Consider the following 25,129-nt stretch of genomic DNA (forward strand, 5'->3'; position numbering starts at 1 on the left):
CTTTATTGCTGCTTTTCCTTACTATTATTAGTATATACATGCCTACTTACTAAACACTTAATTGATTTAACCTATTCTATTATTTCTATGTCTATCGACAAAGGCCTCCTCTAAAGATTTCCACGTATTCCTGTCTCTCGCTAAACGGGTCCATATCGGACCAGCCACTTTCTTGAAGTCATCTTCCCATCTTTTGCTTTGTCTGCCTCTATTTCTTTTGCCATCTCTTGGGTACCATTCTGTTATTAACTTAGTCCACTTTTCTTTACTCTCTCGTAACATATATCCCGTCCAACGCCATTTAAGCTGTCTGTATGCAGTGTGTGCATTTTTGAATTTTGTTTTTGTTTTTATTTCTTGTAATTTAACTTTATCAATTCATTTTATACCTAAAATACTCCTCTCCATTCCATTTTGGCAAACTTTTAATTTAGTTTCTTGTAATTCTGTTAGCGCCCATGTCTGGCATCCATATAGTAAGCATGGTATTTATTCTTCATTACTTCTCTAAGAGACCAAAATCTTTTCCAAGTATTAATTATTCTTCTTTCTATTTCTTTATTCATGCAATTATCTGTAGATATAAGTTGGCCCAAAAATATATATTCGTTTACATATTCTAGTTGTTCGTTATTTACTGTTATTTGTTCATTGATTGCTGCTATTGGGAATTAGTCATAATTTTGGTTTTAGTTAGATTCATTGTCAGACCGGCCTTAACGCTTCCATCGGATAGCTGCTGCAACATTAGTCCCAGAGTTCCTGCGTCCTCTGAGAAAAAATCATCGGCAAAACGTAGATGGTTGAGATTTTCTCCATTTATATTGAGCCCATTTTTGGTCCAGTTTAAATTCCTGAAGATCATCTCTAGTACTGCTGATAATAATTTAGGTGATATAGGATCTCCTTGGCGTACACCTCTTTTAATAAGAAATTCGTTACCCGTAGATTCCAGTTTAATTTGTGCTGTGCTCGCTGTGTATACGTTTTTAATTATTCGTATGTATTTTGCTCTATATATATATATATACTCATGTTCCAATGTATCAAACGCTTTGTTAAAGTCAACGAACCCTATATAATATGTTTTATTATATTCTTTATACTTCTGTATAATTTGTCTTAGAGTGTGTATATGGTCAATAGTTGAAAATTTGCTTCGGAAACCAGCTTGTTCCTTAGGTTGGTTTTCCTCTAGTGTGTTGGTAATTCTATTTAATATGATTTTTGAAAATACTTTATAAATATTGGACATTAAACTGATCGGCCTGTAGTTTCCTATATCGCCCTTATCTTCTTTTTTATGCAGCAGTATGATTGATGATTTGGTCCAGTCTTCCGGGATGATTTCCTTTTCGAGGATTTCATTGAACAGATCAGTAAGTATTGGTGCTATCACTGGTACCGTAGTTTTTAGTAGTTCATTTGTGACTAAATCGGATCCAGGTGATTTATCTAGCTTTTTTGTTTCGATAGATTTTAATATTTCTTCCTTTAGAATTGGTTTACTCTCCTCTTCATTTTCCGAATAAATTTCCTCAATTACTTGTTTTCCATTATGACTTTGGTATAAATTTTGATAGTATTCCGTAGCGATTCCTTGTATTTCTGGTCTTATACTGGTCTTTCCATTACCTTTATTTTCCATGTTTGGAATCCAGTCTTTTTTATAATTCATTTCTTTTAAAGCCTTCTTTATTCCTCCAGTTTTTTCAATATGTTTTCTTAATGTTCTTAACCATTTTGTTTTTCGTTCTTTTCTGAGTTGTTCGCTTATCTTTTTGCTTATTTCTGCTATCTTTTGTCTATTATTTTCATTGTATTTTCCTTGTTTTCTCCGTTCTTAAGTTCTTTCCGTTCTTGTAATAATTGCTCACTTTTTAATGTTATTGCTGTCTTACTAATTAAATTTACTTTATTAGTTTCTATTTTTAATTGTTTAAGCAATCTATTGTATTTATCTTGCGTGGATATACATTCTTTTCCTCCGCATTGCAAGGATATTTCGAGGTTGTTCAGAAGTAAATTAGTGTTACCGGTGCATTCAATGGCTTTCATACTGTTGTGAAATAGTCGTGCTCTTTTAACACGTGTCCCCGATAGTTTAGCCCTCACCATTCTATGATCTGAGTTAAAATTAAAGTTGTTTAAAACAGACAAACCTTTTTTTGCTTTTTTTTATATTGTTAGACATAATGAAGTCGATCTCGTTCGTTGCCTGCCATTAGGAGAGATCCACGTCCATTTCTTCGATGGTTTCTTTCCGTAAAAACTCTTAAGGATGCTTAATTTATTTTCAATAGCAAAGGATACTAGTCGTGAGCCGTTTTTACTTCTATTGCCAAATCCATGCTTCCCTATGATATTTTCTTCTCCAATTTTTTGTTTGCCAATCTGTCCATTGAAGTCGCCCATAACTATGTTATTATGTTTTTGGATGCTTTTGCAATAGTGGATGTAAATCTACGTAAGTATTTTCAATTTTTACTATGTATTCTTTTGTATTTGATTCGGTAGGCGAATACACCTGGTTTATTGACCATACTTGATCTTCCTCACCATCTATCTACAGGCAATTGAATTTTGAGAAGTGCAATCCGTTCTGAAATTCCTCTTAGTTCTTGTATGTTTTTGACAAGGTTTCTTTTAACCATGAATCCGACTCCGTACAATCCGGGCGTCTCCCCAATATGGTGCACCATATGTATTTTCCATGGTCTTCTATTCTTTCCCCAATTCTTCTCACTTCACTAATTCCAGTTATGTCCCATTTTATTTCATCTAATACTAGTTCTAGTTCTTCTAGTTTTTCTGTGGTTCCTAGTGATCGACAGTTTATAGTTGCTATATGTATATCATTATATTTATGTTTTTTGTTATTTTTTATCTTTAGAGGGTCGTGGTCGTTTTCTCCCACGAGGACCAATCGGCTTGGGGGAGGTTGGAAATTTCCAATTATTTCGTTGTTTAAATTTTTATTGTTGTGTTTTCCGGTTGCCGATAGCTAATTGTTATTGCCTATTATCCACCGTAGAGGAAGAGGAAGAGAGAGAGTTGGATCTACCTCTCATGACATCGAAAGCGTTACGCATATCATTTTGTGATGGCGTCCAGGATTGTTGCTTTTTTGCTTGTATATTATCTAGCGGCGATGAAGATATTTCTCTCTTCCTTTTATCATTGGTTTATTGTATTATTTTCTTTTACTACAAGCTTGTCATACTTAAGGTATGCGAAATTTCCTTTCAATCTTTCTTCTTTCAATTTAGTTTGTAACATTTTTCTCTTCTCCAGAACTTCCTTAGAATAGTCCTCTGTGATGTATATATCTTTAAAATTTTTCCGGACTCGCATTACCTCATTTTTCTTCCATAAATTCACAAATGAAAGTAAAACAGGTCTCGGTTTTCCCTCCAGGCTTTTCTTTCCAATGCGATAAATGTTGTTTATTTCATAATCCCCAGTATTAATATTTAAGTCTTTATTAAATATCTTTTTCACCTCTTGTATGAGAGCTGAGGTAGATTCTTCTTTTTCATTTAAACCAAAAATAATAATATTGTTGTACTTCTTATCTCTTTTCAAATATTCTACCTCTCTCTCAAGGTTTAGCAGTTTTATCTTCAAGTCTTTTATTTTCTGCTAAAATAGGCTTTAATTTTTCATCCATTTTCTCCATTATTGAATTAGTTATAGACTCTTTCAGTTCAACCGTCTGTTTCTGCATTTCAAATTTCATTTTGTCAAACAGAATTTGGAATTGATTCTCCATGTTTTAACTTCGTTGCGTAAAATGGATCGCAATGATAAATTGTAATTTTTGTGTTGGCAACACCGATGCAATAAATGCCACTGACACTTTCAACTTGTCAGTGACTGATAGTGACACAATGACGTTTCTAATACAGTTCTATGAAATATTTCTAACCACAATCCGGTAGTTGCTGGTTAGTGTTTAGTTGTAATCTGTTTTATTTTCACGATTATTGCACGATAGTTGATAATTCCACAAATCCACAGCACTTATGATTGTGTTTTTTTACTATTCACCGTGTCCAACAACCCGTAAATATATTTTAATTACAATAAGTTTGAGGACTGCACTACAACGATGTGTACAATTCGAGCACCGGAACCGGAAAATAAAAGTTGTCATATTTACATATTTTATATAATAAAATATATATTTAGTCCTCAGCATATTGTATACGTCGCAAGTATATTGATGCTGTGTGGCGTAGGTAGGTGGTATAACCATTGTTCTATTTTTTACCAACAATCTACAGTCCATTCCTAATATCGAACACGAATCTTAGTGGAATTCACAATGAAGAAGGCTCACAACAATTGGATGAATAGTTGAATGATTGTGACACACCTGGCGACGGCAGCAAGGCGGGTGATCCCCTCTCCCGCTTGCAGCTGTTGTTGGAGTGCACCGCCCTTGTGTTCTGACAGCACCTGAACATACAAATATTACTTAATGTCAAAACAATGTTACAAATTATCTTTAACTTCGTTCAATTCACAATTTTATTAATAAATCGCTAGTTCCTCGCCCCGCCCCACACATTCCCCGCCGCCGCCGGTAGGCTTCCTACATTGAACAATTCTGTTCATAATTTAAACCAGAATTTTGAAACATTAATATTGTAATAATTCTGTTAATTTTAGTACAATAAACTATTTCCACTTTATTTATAATTGATAACTAGTAGCGTAAGTTTTTTCTCTGTTTGAACAACACCATTTTGTGGCAGAGAAGGTGTCGCTGCATTGCTTTACTTGAAGTAGGTTAGGTAAAATCTTTATCTTATGAAATTGAAGGCCAAAAGCACACTATGCGTCCACACATTTAATGTTACGTTTGACCAGTGTGTACGCACCCTAACGCGGGTCACTCACCGCGCGGTCGTGACGCAGATCTCCGAGTCGGACAGTTGCAGGCTGGAGCCCGGCTCGGACGGCTGTGGCACTGCCAGCGAGGCGCGCGCCACGCCCGTAACCCCAGCCTCTCTATAACAAACACATTTAATTGAATATTGGATTCAAGAATCACTTATTCAATATCAAAATCCCTCCTCCACTCACATTTGAGTTTCTTCTTGGTTTTTTATTTTATAATTATCTTATCTAAATTTATTTCATAAAACAAATTTTTGCTTATTATCAATTACCACAACCCAATCATCAGATTCCGAACAATGCTCGGTCCTTCAGATATAGTTTGGTTAGTGTGAGTGAGTTGTGAGTCTGACCTGGGGTGATGGTCTTCGTCGGGAGGCTGGTGCGGTGTCGGCAGCTCGGCCGGGCTGGCGACCGACGATATGTCCTGGAGCAAGGGCATTTCTTTCTCAAAATAGGTTCCCTTAAATACCTTACTTTTTGATGTCATTTCTAAAACTACCACCGCTTCGGAAACAAATTGCGCTCTGAGAGATAAAAAGCGACGGAAAAAACTCTCCCAGCATTCTTTATTTTTGCACTCTTTTGAATGAAATATACAATATTGTATTGCTATAAAATTATCATAATCTAGTCCCAGGCTGTCCGTCACTTAGATATTCAGCTGTGGAGTAATAGGATTTACGACAGAGCCATTTTAAAATAAAACATTTAAATTTATTTATAGATATAATGCCTGAACCGCGGCTAAGACATTATTATAAAAGTGTATACATTTACCTCTTTCAGAGTGCATTCTTGTGAGATGGTGAGTCCCACATACCTACCATCGACAACACAACTGGGGTTATTAGGCTCTCACAGCACAGAAGCGGACTCGGTAGAGCATTGTATGTACTAGATATATCTCTTACTGATATGAACGTACATGAGTTCAATTAATGTTTTCATTTTCATTTTTAATTATTATTCTAATAGTTATTTATGCAACTGTTGTGTAAAAAGTAGTATTACAACACGAATTTGGGCTTATAATAGTATGACACGAGTGCTTCAATACCTAATTATCAACAGTTGCATACAAAACTTAATCTACACCCATAATATGAATCCTCTATAAAAGATTCTGAAACAGTTAGCTTACTGCTAACATTAAAAAAGCCAGTCCTAGTAACCATTATAATTATTCAAAGGAGTGTTGTAATGTTGTACTGAATTTCATTACAACACTCGTTTGGACATGTAATGGTTATTAGGTGTTTTAATGTTGGCAATAAGCAAACTGTTTGAGAAACTTTAATAGACGATTCAAAGCTGGGTGTAGATACATTTTAATTATTACTCTGTAGTTCATATGAGTGTCTGGCTAAGCGGAACTAGTCTGTATATACTACAGGACAGCCATGGAGTCACTCGGTCCCAGAATGCTGAGAGTTGGCGACTTGGGTATATTTAATAAGTACTTTGGTTTTTTTTATGACAGTAATGGACGAGACGAACAGGATCTTTCTAAGAATGCAGTGCCGATCAGGAGTTTTAAAAACTCCAAAATTGTAAGCGGCACTACAATTGCGCTCGTCACCTTGAGCTAATTATAATATGATGTTGTCTCATTTGCGCAGTAATTACACTAGCTACGGCGCCCTTCAGGCCGAAAAACAATAATGTTCACACATTACTGCTTCACGGCAGAAAAAGACGCCGTTGTGGTACCCATAATCTAGCCGGCATCCTGTGCAAAGGAGCCTCCCAGTGGTAAATGGCATCGGTGTACTGTGAATGGCTCTGCACCAACGTATTACAACAATTTTTGTAACAAACCGCGGATATTTTGGCCAGTACATGTCGAGAGTGCTTCATACGTATTTAGCAGCAATACAAACGAGTCGATTTGATGTTGGAAGTTATCACACAACATGCTCCTGCAGTACCTGCTCCGTCCTGGACTGATCAGCTTCGTGGTCCAGGTCGCCGGCTGGCTGCGTCGTGGACTCGCACTCTTCTGAAACTATTACATGCCTTGTTAATAATATATACTCCATACAGATTTATGACATATCTCAAATGTTAAGACAATACTCAGAACTGCAGTCTATGACGTGTTGCTCTAATATATTATTACATAATTCATCTCCATCACGGCTGTTGAAATTCATGTTGGTTAAACGTAGACGACATTATACATGAAGTTTTCTTCCGTGGGTTTATAGATGGCGGTAGTCGTTGATTAAAACAGACTATTATTGTGTTTTGTGTATTATTATTTTTTTAATATTAATAGTATTATGTTCAATGTGGCGAAGACTCAGGCGATTTCTATCGGGCAGGCGCGCCTTTTACCGCCCCCTTGTATTACACTCATGGGCGATACCGTCGAATTGTCCCCAAAGGCCAAATACCTCGGCGTGACCATCGACAGGTCCCTCTCTATGCGCTGCACGGAATTATCTCCGCCCCGTTCAGTCATCCGACCTGTTCCTCCTTACGAAGTTGTGCGTATACAAGTCTTACGTTTGCACGCGGCTCACCTATGTGGCCCCCGCCTGGTTCGCGCTGATAAGCTTTTTTGGGTTGGCAACCCGGGCACTGAGACGTAAAATTAACAGCTGATTTTAATTTTATTTTAAATAATTAGAAATATTGAAAATCAATAAATCTTGATTTGCTATTGTGTACATTAAAGTTATAAATTATATAAAATAAGTGTGGAATATCGCAATAATCTCAAGAAGATAATGGAATACTAACTTAGTTGTACCGGCCCAACTGTCATATTACAAAATTCAAAAAACAAAAACGAGGGAAGTATTTTGTTCTATTTACTTACAACTAATAGTTGTTAACGTTGTAGTGTGTTGTTCGTTTCGTAGCTATATACAATTTATAACACTTTTACACTACTCACAGTTGTGAGTTACGTTCATACTCACTACATTGGCCCTGTTTGTCTCTCTCAACTTGACAAAAATGTGGAAGCTGAGCTGAAGACCACAACATCAACTGCCGCATACAATATTCACCATTATCCTTCTTACACTATACATACTAATAATAGCAAGGAAAAATATAGTAACTAATCTAATTGGCAATTAACCATAGTAAACCATTGAGTTCTGCACTTTTGGAGTTAATTTCTAGATTCTGTAAACCTGTACCCTCTTCTCACACACTATTATAACAAGATTATATATAGCTTTATATTTTGACAGTTACTTAACTACTGCCTACAAGTTCCCAAGACTTCAAGCCTCACTATGCAAACCCGGAAGGCTACCATGAAAATGGAAAACAAGCTGAGCTGTGCTGCTAAGGAGCTAAAGAAGTCAAAGGATCTTTGTCAAACACTTTTAAATGAACGGGAAGAGTGTGAATTGGAGATCCAAAAAGTATTTAAAACAAACTCTTCTCTTAAGTCCGAGCTGGCAGACATGCACCAAAAATGTTTAGATTTAACCTTAGAAAGGGACAGCTTACATAAAATCATTAATTCATTTGACAAATGTAGTTCTGAATATGAATGGACTTTAAGTCGAATAAACATACTTGAGTCTGAATTGCTTCAAAAACAAAGCATAGTAACTGTAGATTTAACAAATGAAAGCTCCACTAATAATAAGAATTATATTACAACAAATTCTCATAAAAAGATAAAGAAATATTTAAAAATCAAAAGGTTTATAGCAAAAAGTAGCAAACTCCTTAATAACCAATTCCTAGGCCAAAAATTTTGCAAAATTAGGTCAAAAAACCAAGAGTTGCTGAAAAAATTACAAAAATATAATAAAGAATTAACAGAGTCCCATGCAATACATAAAATTGATACAGATATATTAAATAATAAAATATCTTCTCTAGAAACAATGTTGCAAAACATTACTCAAAAATATAATTCAGCGCAGGAGCAAATATCAGAACATATAAAGCAGGCTGATTGCTTAATTAAATTAGGCAATGAAAACATGGAACACTTTGGATCCTTTATAAACAATAATAATATGTGCCACTGCTCCAGCACAACTAATAAACATTCACTAGAAAATTATCAAGACCTAAGTGTATCCCCATTAAAAACTAGTCAAAGTATGGATACAAGTGCATCAAGTAGGTTTATATTATTTTCAGACAAAATTGGCCAAGGGTTTGGACCTTTATTAAATAATGCAGTTGCAAAGAATTGTGAGTTGATAAATATATGTAAACCCAATATAACTTTCAATAACCTCATAAATTCCATACCAAAAATAAATCTAAAAGAAAAAACAATCATAGGTATAATGTTTGGTAATAACTCTCATAATATTAGAAATAAGGACCTAATTAAAAATATAGAAAAATTAATTAATATTTCCAATAAGACAAAATCTAAAGTGATGATGTGTACATTCCCATACTCCTCGGATTTGACACAGGAGCAAAATAGAAAAATATTTAAATTAAATACAACTTTGTATAATGCGACATTCCACAACAATGAAAATTTAATTTTATTTGACACAAATAAATTCATTAATTATAAAATGAAAATAACCAATGGTAACCTATACCTACCATTTAGAGTTAAGCGACAGCTGGCTACTTTAGTAGCTTATAGTCTTAGTCAACAAACTACTTCCTCTGTAGTATTATTTAATAAACATGCCTCTATTGGGCAAAATTGTAAAATAATCGACATACAAGCCCCTATTGGGGAATGTATTAGTACTAATGTACAAAAATATAACAATGAAGATTTTTCTTCAATTAATTTAAATTAAGTTATTTGACAAGGGAGGACAACTCTTGCAATATCATACAAAATAGGCAACATTCACCAAATATAAATGTTACTGCTATAGATAATCATAATATAAAGCTCATAAATATTGTTCACCAGAATATACAAGGTATCTCAAGTAAGGAATTAGAAATTGAACTGTTTTTGAGCTGCTGTAATATAGATATATTATGTATTACAGAACATTGGCGTAAGAGTCATCAGCTCCAGTTTAGTTTTAGAGAACATAAAGTAGTCAGTTCGTTTTGTAGAAGTAGGGCAATACATGGAGGTTCCCTAATTATTATTAATAATAGATTAAAATGTAAAAATAGAAGAGATATTGTTAATCTCTCTATAGAACAACTAATTGAGATAGCTTGTATAGAACTAGAGCAATTTATTATTGTAAGTGTATACCGCCCCCCCACTGCATCATATGAACAATTCCAACATAGAATGGAGGAGGTACTATCAAAATTTAGCAAAACTAGCAAGTCAATTATAGTGTGTGGAGATTTTAATATAAACTTGCTTGAACCTTCGGCCAATTGTACTAGCCTTAAAAATTTATTTCAAAGTTTTAATTTGTTCAATGTATTTTGGGAACCTACTAGAATCACTTCTACAACAGCAACCTGTTTAGATAATATTTTTACAGATGTTACTATTACTAGTAAACTCATAATTAATAATCTTCAGTCCGACCATAGTGGGCAACTTATAAAAGTAAATACAAGATTGGACAATGTCAGACCAAAAAAGGTGACGATTATACCAGTTACGGGTAGCCGTCTTGAGAGGTTTAGAAATAATTTGGTAAATACGATACCATTTTTACACTGTGGTGAAACTGCTAATTTTCACTATAACTTAGTCTTCAACTCCTTCTGTGAGGAATTTGACAGGATTTTTACTCCAGTAACGGTGACAGTAAACAACAAACATAGTTTTAATGATTGGGCAACAATGGGTATCCACAAAAGTCGTAAACGCTTATATGACCTTTATTATGAGAAACATTACAATAATAGTGAAGTATTTAAAATATATGTAAAAAAATACTCCAAGCTTTTTAAAATAGTTTGTCATGAAGCGAAAACACGTTTCATTGCAGATAAAATTAAAAACAGTAATAATAAAGTAAAAGCGACTTGGAGTGTAATTAACAATGAAACTGGTAGATCGAATTGCCGTAACACCTCTATCTGTTTAAATATTAATAATCGCGTTATAAATTCGGAAATAGAAATTGCAAATGAATTTGATAAATACTTCTCCGAAATCCCGATTGTCACGACCAAATACCTTAACTCTTCGCCAAAAGCAGCATATGATATGCTTAAATTACACGTACCAGTATCTTCTACTGACTTGAAATTTAAGTATGTTACAGGTAGCGATATAATAAAAATCTTCAAATTAATTAACCTAAAAAATACAAAAGACCTATGGGGCCATTCGACTAATATTGTTAAATACATACTTGACATTATAGCACCTGAATTAGCAATAATATTTAATGAATGCATAGATGAGGGTGTGTTCCCTGACCTCATGAAATACAGCAAAGTTATACCTTTGTTTAAATCGGGCAGTTCTTTTGACCCTGCTAATTTCAGACCTACTTCAGTGCTGCCTGTTTTTAGTAAAATTTTTGAAAAACTTTTGCTTCAACAGCTACAAATGCATTTTTGTAAATTAATGAACAAAAATCAGTTTGGTTTCACTAGGGGTTTATCAACAATTAATGCGGGTACTAGACTCATTGAGCACATCTTTGACGCCTGGGAAGAGTCACAGGATGCATTGGGCATTTTTTGTGATTTGTCAAAAGCATTTGACTGCGTCCACCATGAAACTTTACTCCTAAAACTAAAGCATTATGGAGTGAAAAATAGAGCCCTAAATCTGTTAAAATCATATTTAAGCGAAAGAGTTCAGATAGTCGATGTAAATGGCAAACGGTCTTCGGGTAAACCTGTGCGAATAGGTGTTCCACAGGGTTCTATTCTCGGTCCTTTCTTGTTTCTTATATATATTAACGATCTACCGTTTGTGGTAGATGATAGCCATGAGATTGTATTGTTTGCTGATGATACTTCACTTATTTTTAAAGTGAAGCGACGTGCGGATATTGATGACGAGGTAAGCAATGCACTCTCAAAGATAGGTCGTTGGTTTGAGACGAATAATCTGCACTTAAACAGTAAAAAAACAAAGTGTTTACGGTTCATTACACCAAACACAGCGGAGGTACAAACCAACGTACTTATGAATGACCAGAGATTGGAACTTGTGGACACTACGGTCTTCCTGGGTATCACGTTAGATAAAAAGCTTCAGTGGGGTCCACATATTACCCATCTAGCAGATAGACTCAGCTCTGCGGCATATGCAGTTAGAAAGATTAGAGAGTACACGAATGTTGCGACCGCTAGATTAGTGTACTTTAGTTATTTACACAGCATCATGACGTACGGTATATTACTATGGGGTCATGCTGCTGACATTGATATAGTGTTTGCTCTGCAAAAGAGAGCTGTTCGTGCTATATATCAGCTTGGTTATAGACAGTCTCTCAAAGAAAAATTTAAAGAAATAAATATTATGACTGTTTATTGTCAGTACATTTATGAAAATTTAATATATGTTCACAAAAATCGTCACCTTTTTGCTCTTAATAGTGATTTTCATTATTATAACACTAGAAATAAGGGATTGCTTGTAACTAATTCTAGTAGGCTTCATAAGATACATAATAGCTTTAAGGGTAAATGTATACACTTCTACAATAAAGTCCCAGCCACTGTTCAGGCATTGTCTATAAATAAATTTAAATGTTTTATAAAAAAATGGCTCTGTCGTAAATCCTATTACTCCACTGCTGAATATCTAAATGATCGGACAGCCTGGGACTAGATTGTGATTATTTTATAGCAACTGTACAATATTGTATACTTTTATTGAAAAGAGCGCATAAAAAAAGAATGCTGGGAGAGTTTCTTGCGCCGCTTCTTCTCTCTCAGAGCGCCATTTGTTTCCGAAGCGGTAGTAGTATCTAGTAGTATAAGAAATGACACCAAAAAGAATTCTAAAGGAATCAATTTTGAGAAAATAAATGCCTTTTATGCCTTTAAGTAAGACGGGTCTGAAGTCGCTGTGAGCGTAGCAGTCGCTGACGCTACTCATTTCCGGGGTACCACGCTTCGTACGGAATCAGGTCAACGATCGCCGGACAAAAGACGGTATACAACCGGCGGGCTCGACCTCGCTGAGCGGCGGGCGCAAACCAACCACGGACTTACCACCCTGCCGCAGTCCGCTCGCAACCCTACGCGGGCACGATCGCACTGCAGCAGGATACCACCGGATACGACACCATGGACCTTGCAGTCCCACTCAGGGCTCCGCCTGTAGTTGCAGGCGACAATTATTTCACTGAAAGGGGCCACCACTACGAACAGTTACCCTGAGGCCCGTAAGGGCCTACGCGGAAGACCCAGGTTATAGTAGTATTATGTTTAGAATTAATTTGTTTAGGGGTTCGCTCTACTAGTGTCTAGTATGGCACAGTGCGAAGTTGTTCTCTCGCACGGCCAGTTAGTACTGCGGATGTAGTGTACCCGAGTCGTCCTCCTCGGGGATGGCGGCGGCGCGGCGGGCCTGCGCGCGCCGCACCAGCTCGGCGATGACTCCGTGCAGCTCAGCGAGGCGCGCGTCGTGGGCCCGCGCCGCCGCCGCCGCCCGCGCGCGCTCGCCGCTCAGCGCGCGCCCCAGCGCGTCTCGCTCCGCACGCAGCGCCGCGAGCTCCGAGCGCCCGCCACCCACCTGCACGCAACACAACGGTTTGACAGTACTGCTGTAAAACAATTTCATTATAACAATTTTTGTCGAAATAATTCTTGATGTTTTGAAATATTAGTGGCAAATTCCTATAAAACAGTATTTTTTTTACTATCTACAAAACAACGTCTGTCGGGTCAGCTAATATGTTTATATATATATATATATATATCTCGGCGCAAATACTGCAGCACACCTATTATAAAAACGAGAATAATTCAGTTATCATTTGATTACATTGTGATGTGAAATTATTGTTAAAAAAACACGAATTGAAAACACGTGTACGTGCGCCGAGCCCTATAAATACGGCCACACTATCGACACTTGAGGCAAGTGATGGGGCATTAGAAAGTTTGGGCATCCTCATACAAGGACTCAAACTAGAATACTTAGTCCCGGAAGCCTTGAAGCCAAGAATCCTCGCCAACCAGTCGATCGCCCCGTGTATCCTACCAACGGAGTTCGATCGCTCGGAACAAGCGGGGGCGCCCACCAAGAAGCCTAATGAAGACAAAAATGTTGAAAAACGGAAGAAAAAACGTCATGGGGGACGCAAGAACCCCAACGCAACGACCTGGACATAGTCATGTCCAGCGCTGGTTCCTGATGCAGGAGGCTATCTCCTCGATCATCATCCCCCACGCGCCCTTCGGGCGCGCGTTAGATGACATCACATGTAGCGACCACAACCACATTCCAAGAAGACTCCAAATATAATCAAATGACTCTCCTAACGTCTTGTGAGAAGAAGTGCCAGGGTATAGGGCCCCGCCCTGACACCTTCCTTCCGCCCTCACACAGGGGGTGAGAAGAAAACTCGACGGCACTTGAGGCACTCGTGCTCGGGCTGTCCTACGATACGGACCTCTCTGGGACGTCGTAACGCTGCCCGTAGAATATACGGAGGTGATCAAATACCCGAGCAGTTTTCGTTCTGATCCAATTATGAGTGATCACCAGCAAATCAACAATAGTGACGTCACACCTTTTAAAAACAATACAAACCTTCTTTCCTCGTCATATATAATGAATACGGTCTTTAAATCAAATCAAAATCAGTTTATTCACGAAGGTCACGGAAATGACACTTATCAATGTCAAATAAAAAAAGCCAAAAAAACAACCCCCCAGTCCTAAATGAATGCCTCAGGCCTGACAATAATATATGTCTTAAAATCAATTTTCCATAATTTCATTTTGGAATAAACTGTAAGTAACCTTGTGATCACGCATTCAAATTCAAAGTCGTCCCACGCCACGCCGTCGCCATTCTGAAGTAAAATGTTGGTCGAAAAACCTGCTAATTCAATTAGGCGTCCTCTCTCTAAGTTAACCTCACAGGGCCGAAATAATTTTAAAGAGACCAAGACAGCTTGAAATCTGAAGGCGCAAGGTCATACGGCAGATGCACTAGCACCTGCCAACCAGACTTTCTTAATTTTTACTCAATGTCTAAAGACCCGTTATATTGATCAGTTCCGGTTGCTCACACTCAACTTCTAGCTGTAATCTCATCGGGTATCTGATAATTAATAATAACCTTCGTATCCCACCAAACAGCATCGCCAGTTATCAACCTCTTCAAAAACCATTTGGTTTCATTACATATTAGTGAGTTCATCAGATATCTTTCAGTGAGCTCGTGTCGAAACTCTTTTGTTGCAAATTGCAATTGCAAATCCTTCAGCTATTATGTCGTAGCTTCTGATATGCCGATCTTACTCCATTATCAAAAATGTCGCCAATTACATCCATGACAGGGCGGAAAGAGCGAGGTATATTTTTGACATCAGAATTCCCGGATTGAAAACCAATTTTGTGCTACTTTTACTAACACTGCATTAAGTCCAATAAAGTTCGTATATATTTTCCGCATTTTTCCTTTTCATTAGGTTCAATTCGTTTTGACAGAAAGACAAACAAATGTTGGAAACAACACCTATTTCTTTTTTTAAACCCTTTTACTGTCATCAAGAGGCGATATAAGAAACTACAGGCCGATCAGTTTAATGTCTAATATTTATAAGTATTTTCAAAAATCATATTAAACAGAATTACCAACACATTAGAGGAAAACCAACAGGGACAAGCTGGTTTCCGAAGCAAATTCTCAGTTATTGATCATATACACACTCTAAGACAAATTATACAGAAATATAAAGAATTTCTACATATTACACAGGGTCCGTTGACTTTAACAAAACGTTTGATACATTGGTACATATAAGTATATATGGGACGCTCAAAAAAAAACAAAGGGTCCAAGCAAATACATACGAACAATTAAAAAAGCGTATACACAGCGAGCACAGCACAAATTAAACATGAATGTACGGGTAACTAATTTCCTATTAAAAGAGGTGTACGCCAAGGACATCCAATATCACCTAAATTATTTTCAGGAGTACTGGAGATGATCTTCAGGAATTTAGGCCGGTCTGACAATGAACCTAACTAAAACCAAAATTATGACAAGCAATTAATCAATATATAATTCCCAACAAGCAGTAACCAACGAAGAAATAACCGCACCAAAAGTACTATACAGCGAGTGCAAAATGCCTGCGCCCGGTTTTGTTGGAATATTCCACACAGATCTCATGTGAGTCCGCATCTTAGAGAAGCCAATATTCTGAACATGGAAAGTCGCAGACGGCTACACTTCGCTTGTATGATTTTTGGAATTATAAAGACAAAAACGCCAGCATATCTCTATTCGAAACTGTTATGGGCAAATGAGGGCAGGGTGTTGAATTTTATAACAAGGAACATTGTAAAGGCTAAGCTTTGTCCTCCCAAGCATCACACTGCGGCTTTCAGGGGAAGTTTCACGTACAATGCCACCAAGTGCTGGAATAATTTACCACCGCCGCTACGGGGTTTATATACAGTCTCGGATTTTAGAAAAAAAAAAAAACTTATTAATGACCAATACCTCCCTACATCTCCTGCCTTGGTGAACACTGTTTAAATTTCATTGTATCATATAAAATACCTTCTCGTATTTATTATTATTTTTTCTTCCTATATTTACACACATACGTTTTTTTATCATTTTTGTTATTGTCATTATTTATTTTTAGTAACATTGTTTTTGTTAATCATATTTTTTTTTCTCATAATAATTATTTTAGTGCCACAATTAATTATATTTTACTTTTAAAAATATGTCAGTTCAGCTCCAAACTTCGCACAATGGGGTCACTGAAAATCAGTGTTGTGCTTATAGTGTATGGACACAACTATAACTGAGTGACTCCAGTTTTGGAAGACCACTGCCACATCAAGTTTTGCTTTTGTTTCTTTTGTATTAAGTCAAGTAAGTTAAGTATTAGATTAAGCATATATTTTGTTCTCTTTAACTTTTTTGTGTGAATGTGTCAGTTTTTCTTCCGAAATAAATTCATTTTCATTTCATTTCATTTTCAAATAACAGTAAATAATGAACAAATTGAATATGTAAATGAATATATATATATATTTGGGCCAACTTATATCTAGAGATGATTGCATGAATAAAGAAATAGAACGAAGAATAACTAATACTTGGAAACGGTATCGGTCTCTTAGAGAAGTAATGAAAAATAAAGAAATGTCAATGAGAGGAAAAAAGAAAGTACATGAAATGTGCATTATGCCATGTTTACTATATGGATGCCAGACATTTTATGTTAGCACCTAACAGAATTACAAGAAAATACATTGAAAGCCTGCCAAAATGATATGGAAAGGAGTATTTTAGGAATAAAAATAATTGATAAAGTAAAATTACAAAAAATTAAAACGAAAACAAAATTAACAAATGCACACACTACATACAGGCAGCTTAAATGGCGTTGGACGGGACATATTATGTTACGAGACAGTAAAGAAAAATGGACTAAGTTAATAACAGAATGGTACCCAAGAGATGGCAAAAGAAATAGAGGCAGATAAAGCAAAAGATGGGAAGATGACCTCAATTTCTTGAGGCCACTTTCCTGGCCGGTCCGGTATGGACCCGTTTAGCAAGAGACAGGAATACGTGGAAATCTTTAGAGGAAGCCTTTGTCGAAAGACAACCTGTCCTACACAAACATCCAGTTGCCGATGGTTCAAATAATAGAATAGATTAATTCAATTTAGTGTTTAGTAAGTAGGCATGTATATACTAAATGTAAGGAAAAGCAGCAATAAATGCTATTTTTATTTTATTTACTGTCATCAAAACCAGCCAGATTCAAACAGTACGTTAAAGATACATAACATTTACGAAAAGTTTAAGTTAAGGTATGCAACCCTGAAACTGTATCCCGCATGACGCATGCATATGCATCGTTATAAGAGTAGAGACTTGAAGTCGACATTAATGCACAGAGCGTAGGTCATTAGTATTCCGGGCACGGGCGCGCGGCACAGACCTCATGTCGCCCTAAGGCCCCTTTCACACCAAACGAATCCGAATCAATCTGGATCACTCCGAATCAAGTTGAATCTGATTCGTCATCTCCACTCTTTCACACCAGCTGAATCAACCTGAATCTATAAAAATCCTTTCATCTTCTTTTTGTTTTCCTTCTTTTAGTTGCTTTTGAGCTATCATCATGGACGCAGTTGTTTTAAATGCAATAGTGTTTCGTAGGAGGCAACGGCGGAAACAGAAAACAAGTAAAGTGTGGATACATCACATAAATAGGAAAAGGCCGAATTTTGGTATGTTTCATCATTTACATCCTGACCTATAAAATGATGAGAAGAAATTCTATGACTTCTTCCGAATGAGTGAGGAATTGTTCGTAATACTGCTGGATTTGGTGGGACCTGAAATCTCGAAACTGGATACAAATTATAGAAAGTCTATCACAGCCGAGAAACGACTCGCAATTTGTCTCAGGTAATAAAATGTCAATTAATTAAATCTGTATATATTTTTTATTTTAAAGAACAACATACACTCACCGTTTGAAACTTGAATTAGATATTTGTATAATTATTAAAATCAATTAATTAAATCTGTATATATAGGCCACAATGGCTGAGATCGTTAAAGCGTGAAAAACTTTACCGGTCTCTAATGGTAACCATCAATGGGAAAAATATGCCGAGTTATATAAATTGATATGCCGAGTTATATATATTGAATATAGATAAAAAATTGTAATGAGTAAAGTTTGAAGTCCACGTTATCAGCAGGAGTCAGGTTTTTCACCAATGGTAGCAAACTTAACAAAAACATCCGGTCGGGGTCGTTGTCATCCAGCCGAGATGAATTAATTTTTTTCAATTCACTCAAATACTGGGAATCGATGTCATCTATTGCAGCTTGCCTTTTCCTCGTAAATTTCTTCTTATTATTGACTGTAGGATTTGAAGTTTCTGGTTGTTCTGTATTTGAAGTTCACTAACAAATTCTGGCTGGTTGAGTGATTCTTGTTGTACATTCCCAGAAGTATCTCTTGATTCTGAAAATTGGTCCAAAAATGACATCAAATGATAGTAAGGCCATTTTGTTTTTGATTTTGCCGCAGATCCAGAGGGTTTGTGTTTTTCGTTTCTTTTGACACGCATGTAGTTGGAACGTAGTTGATGCCATTTTTCCTTCAGTTTGTCTCCTGCAAAAAAAATATAAGGAGAATGTAACTTTATAAATTTACTGATTATTACATTTTATTTGTAAATAGTTTAACAGATTAACCAGGTTTTAATTAACATAAATTGTATTGTTTTTCTTTGTTTGCAGGTATGTAATTACTGGCCATTCGTACTCTTCTCTCAGTTTCTACTTCCGTGTTGGGTTGTCGACCATCCACGAAATAGTAAAGGAAACAACGAAAGCTTTATGGGATGCTCTCCATCCCCGTTACATGTGTGTTCCTAGTCGTGATGAATGGATGAAAATAGCAAAAGACTATCACGAGAAGTGGAATATGCCGAACTGTATAGGAAGCATTGATGGCAAACATTGCCGTATACAACGCCCACCAAATGCTGGGTCACTTTTTTATTGCTACAAGGATTTTCATTCTGTTGTTTTGCTTGCTGTTGCTGATGCTAACGCTTGCTTTACAATGATCGAAGTTGGTGCTTATGGAAAGGAAAATGATAGTACGGTATTCACACAATCTGCAATGGGGAAAAGTTACAACGCTCGCCAATTGAACGTACCAGAAGGCCAGTTCTCATTGCCAGGTTCTCAGTACGAAACAGAGATGTACCTAGTTGGCGATGAAGCTTTCCCTCTCCAAAAAAAATTAATAAGACCTTTTCCACGACGGGATCTAGATTTCAGTAAAAGAAATTTCAATTTCAGACTGTCTCGCGCTCGAATATCTGTAGAATGTGCTTTTGGAATTCTTACAAAGAAGTTTGAAGTTTTGCAGGTATCCATTAAAACTGATGTCATCCAAACAGATATGACTATAAAGTGTGCCTGCGTTTTGCATAATTTCATTAAAAACAACAAAGCCCTAGAGATGTTATGTTAGATCAAGAACTTTTCTCTTGGAATGAAGAAAATAGCCAATCCCTCCCACCACTCAGAGAAGAGGAACAAATGAAGCAATCACAACAAGAAACCACCTGAAAGAGTATTTTCTTCAGCCTGCAGGATTTATACCTTGGCAAAATTGAAATTACCTACTGTATTTACTTGAAAACTATTTTTACTTACTTTACTTAATAAAAAAAAATGATTTTCTATTTATTTTATTAAAATATTTGTGATACACAGTGTGGTGTTTGTTGTACAATTCCTATTCATTTATAGCCGACAAACTCAAATATTGCAAAATACAATCAATACGAGCATATGATCTAACATAGAAATAATGATTATTATTACTGAGTACAATATAATTCTTACCTGGAATGTTTAATTCTTCGCCAATTTTCCTCCACACAGAACATATGAGATTTCTGTTGCTGTGATTTTTATCACTGGCGTCATAAATCGCACTATTTTCTTTAACTTTTAAAATTAATAACTCCACGTCCATCTCGTATGGTTGTTGATTCAAGACTGACCGGACGAGGAATCTGACAGGTTGAATCAAGTGCGACCTCGAATCAAACCTGATTGAACCAGATTCGTCCGGTCTGAAGGGGGGAAAAGAATCCCTTCACATTTAAACGGAGCGCTCGAAGCCGAATCTTGGTCAATCAGATTCAACTTGATTCGGATTCGTTTGGTGTGAAAGGGCCCTAAGTGGAACAATGGAGTACTGCCGACCGTCATCAACCAAACGCCGTTACGTCGGTAATGTGACGACACAATTATAATTAACAAACCTCGCGCGGTACTTCATTATCACTTGGGTTTAATTTAGGCCAAAGAAAAAAGTTCGGGCTATGTACAGTAGTTATGAGATTGTAAGTCAGTTTTTTATACCTACTAGATTAGTACATGTTATAGTTTTAAAGAATCCCGTCAATAATTATAGATATAATGCTATGTATGCAATAATACTATGTAGTGTATTATTAAGAAGGTAGGATCTGAGTAGCGCTGGGTTAACAACGGGGTAGGGACGCAAATCACTTTCCTTAGCTATTTAATAATAATAATCTTTATTAAAATATGAAAACCATTATACAGCTTCTTAATCTATAGAATTAACTAAATACAATATAACTAATTATTATTCAAAGTTAACTTTCATTAGTATAGGTAACTTAGTGGCTGTCATTAAACTGATTAACCCTATCGTTTCGTACTAGTAAAAACTGTATCACGAAAGGATAGTATTCATCGTCCTTAGATCAGCGATACTTAGGTGCGAGTACTTGAAATTAGCAAACTTATACAAACTAGGTATTTGATTGTGTTCAAAATCGATCAAGTGTTATATTATATTTACGTTATGACTGTTGTTATGTGTGTATGGTGAATGAGTAGCGATGTGTGTATGTGTGAAGGGTGATGTGTGTAGGTACTGTATTTATGTACCCGAGGGGAAGAAATGCCTTTGTGCCTACTGGTCAAATAAGATTTTTTAGTAAATTTTCGGTCTCATTGTAGTCCAATGACTTCAGATATTTATCAATTGTGGTTTTGCATGATCTATGATTAAGATTTTTAAAATTTTATTAAGTTTGTTGGAAAGGTAGGGACCAAGATAACCATGATATCTTTGAGCAAAGGATGTCCTAAATTTAAGTATTTTATAGACTGCATCTGTTCTACGTCTCGTAGTGAAGTAAGGTTTAACTCTGTGTTGTGCCAGGATCTCCCATTTAATAAATAATTTACGTACCGTAAGCACTCCCAATTCCGAGTATAGCAAGCTTGTTGGATATGTGTATTTTTTACGTGTCATAACTTTTAGAATCATACGTTGAGCTCTTTCAACTATTAACATGGTGCCTTTTGAGGTACCTCCCCAGGCATTAAGACCGTATTGTAATATAGACTGGCATAGTGCGAAGTAAACATTTAGTAGACATTTTACATCACATGCGTTTCTAATTGTCTTAAATATGTAAATCAATTTTCTTACGCGATTAGTTAGGTTGGAGATATGTTCTTTCCAGTTAAGGTTTTGATCTACTATTACACCGAGATACTTTGTAGAATTACTTCTAGTGATTGGTTCGCAATGACAAGTACCGAAGTTACTACATGTGTGTGCTTTAATAATTACGGAATTCGAAGAGGGTTGACTATTGGCGTTTATGGAAAATGTGAGAAACTTTGTTTTTTCGATATTAAGTGTCAGTAGGTGATTATCTAGCCATGAAGTTACTGCAGCAAAACCTTCATTCGCTGCATCACTAACTTCTTTCCAGGTATTTGAGCTGAACAGTAAAACGGTATCATCAGTAAATCTTATTATTTGGCCTTTTGTCATTTGCAAGTTAATATAAATTAAGAATAATGTGGGACCCATAACACTACCTTGAGGCACACCGTAAGTTATACTTTCTTCTTGGCTTAGACTGTCATCAATATTAACAAGCTGTTTTCGATTTGTCAAGTAATCCTGAAAGAGTTGCAATGGAATTCCTCGAATGCCTAATCTCTCAAGTTTGTTTAGGAGGATAGGAATAGAAACACTATCAAAGGCTTTTGCTAAGTCTAGGAATATGCCAACACATTTTTTATTGTTATCCAAGTTTTCGACAACATACGAAGTCAATTTATCAAGTGCAAGTGCTATCACTCGTAGAAGTATTTTGTCGAAACCCATATTGGTTGCCTGAGAGAAATTCATTTACCTCTAGATATTGTTGTAAGCGTGTGTTTATTAACTTTTCCATTAATATTGAGAAAGTTGCCAAAAGAGATATAGGTCTATAATTTGATACTTTATTTCTATCTCCTGATTTGTATATAGAGACAGTAATTGCCTTCTTAAATCCATCTGGAAATATGCCTTTAGATAAACAAGCATTAAATATACGTGTCAAGGGGTTCACAATGGCATCAGCAGCTTTTTTGATAAAAGATGTGGAGATCTCATCCCATCTTTTTTATAGATAATTTTGTTTACTACCATTTCATCTGTTGGCAAAAGCATAAAGGAATTTAATGGTCCACTAGTTGTGTTTTGTCTACTTTTCTTAAATAATTCCAACTCATTTGTGTGTTTCCTAAGCAGGATAGAGTTAGCCAAATTACTACTAACATTAACAAAATACTTATTAATGTTATCCAGTGCAGCTTGGGAGTTTGAATTAGAGCATAATAACTCCGATGGAACTTTAGTTTGGATATTTAAATTACACATATGTTTAACTAATCCCCACTGATTTTTGACATTATATTTGGCTTTTGCTAATTCTGATTCAAAATAATGTTTTTTAATATTTTTTATTATATTATTACATGTATTGCGATAACGTTTGTATGTTATATTAAGAGATAAGTTTTCGGGATCCTTTCGGAGTTTTTTGTGTAGTTCATCTCGATTCTTCATACATTTACAGTCCCGGTGTAATCCAAGGTTTGATGGCTACCTGTCGTCTAGCGCCCGAAATTAATAATCAATCCTAATCCAGTGTTTGGTATCCGCGATTGATATTTTAATAAATATCTTGAGTTAAGCATGCCACTAATCAATCCATAGATAGAGATTTTAATCTTAACAATCACACAATCTCTGAGAGGACGGATCATAGATTAAAGATTGTTCTCTGTTCGAAAATGGCAGTTTTGCGTTGTCAATAAACAATCGGACTATTCTGACATGTGTTTTGATCGGTGAAAACAGTCGCAGATTGCTATCCTAGGAGTTCGTCGGATTACAGATTTTAAGATTATAGTATATATTTTATTTTACATAATAATATAATTATTAATTATCGTGGATATTAAATAATTAGTTAAAAATAAAATGACTTCATCAATATTTTCAAGTGATAGTGATAAGAGTGATTTGGAAGAATTAGCTCAGTTATCCGATTGGGATACTGATAGTGATGGTGAGGACAGACAACGTGCTGCTGCAAGGCAATTGAGAAGAATTAATTATATGCAGAGTTTGGATGATGTCGAATTTACCTTTAGATTTAGGTTAACTAAACCAGCATTCCAGACATTACTCACAAAATTAATGCCATATATTCGTGTGACTTCCACAAGGTATGAATATTATTATTATCAATAATATGATCAGACATCTTACGGTAAAGGTTATTTTATAAATAGAAAGATTAGTTGGTACATAACAGTTATATATTTCAGGAACAATGGAGTATTGCCACTTCATCAACTTTTATTAACATTGCGCTTCTATGCATTGGGTACAATTCTGTAGCTGACTTTGTTGGGGTCTCTACGTCTACAGCTGGGAGGATAGTTGGTGATATATCATCAGCAATTGCTAACTTATATGATGAATATGTTGTAATTCACCAACAAAGCTCGGAGAAATTCTACAGAATTGCTGGATTTCCTCGAATTATTGCTGCAATTGATTGTACTCATATAAGAATTCAATCACCATGTGAGTATCATATACTACACCTACCAATATGCATGTAGCTTTTAACTTCATATATAAATTGCAAATAATTATGATTTTGTTTTAGGTAATGTAATTGGTGAGGAATATAGAAATCATAAAGGATATTTCTCTTTGAATTTACAGGCAATTTGTGATGCTGATTTGCGGTTTATGAATGTAGTGGCCCGTTGGCCAGGCTCATCTCATGATGCAACTATATTTAATAATTCCATTCTCCGAGGTACTGCAAATAATTATTATTTGTATGTTTTGTTTAATATAATTGAAAGTAATAATAATAACATATTTCCAGCTCAATGTGATACAGGTCAATTTGGCAACCGCTGGATGCTGGGAGCTTATCCAAATAGAACATATTTATTGACACCAGTTTTAAATCCAGTTACACAAGCGGAACAGCGATATAATGAAGCACACATCAAAACCAGGAATACTATAGAAAGGTATTATCATAGTATATAGCAGATACTTTAGCAGATATTATAAAATGTTAAATGTTTTTTAATGATAAAAATTTGCATACTCACATTTGTTATAAACTTTGAATTTTATTGAAATTTTTCACCAGAATCCAAAAACAATACCTAACTATATGTTAATAATATATAAAGGTATAATCTTGTTATAGTAACAAGTACAAAAAGACACTTATTGCTACTATCGATCTGCTATCAAAAAC

The 25,129-nt window shown here is 35.7% G+C and overlaps 1 protein-coding gene and 1 pseudogene across 1 annotated transcript in view; one reads left to right on the top strand and one right to left on the bottom strand.

Annotated features, from left to right (window-relative positions):
- Nucleotides 1-25,129, bottom strand: part of LOC126974478 (uncharacterized) — a 39,659-nt gene that overhangs the window by 10,020 nt on the left and 4,510 nt on the right. The window contains 4 exon segments of the mRNA XM_050821995.1: nucleotides 4,379-4,461; nucleotides 5,259-5,332; nucleotides 6,837-6,907; nucleotides 13,285-13,489. Of these exon segments, the coding sequence (XP_050677952.1) occupies nucleotides 4,379-4,461; nucleotides 5,259-5,332; nucleotides 6,837-6,907; nucleotides 13,285-13,489 (433 nt within the window).
- Nucleotides 23,795-24,923, top strand: LOC126977936 (putative nuclease HARBI1; annotated as a pseudogene).

This window comes from Leptidea sinapis, chromosome 2 (genome assembly GCF_905404315.1).
Source record: "Leptidea sinapis chromosome 2, ilLepSina1.1, whole genome shotgun sequence".
Classification (NCBI taxonomy): Eukaryota; Metazoa; Arthropoda; class Insecta; order Lepidoptera; family Pieridae; genus Leptidea; species Leptidea sinapis.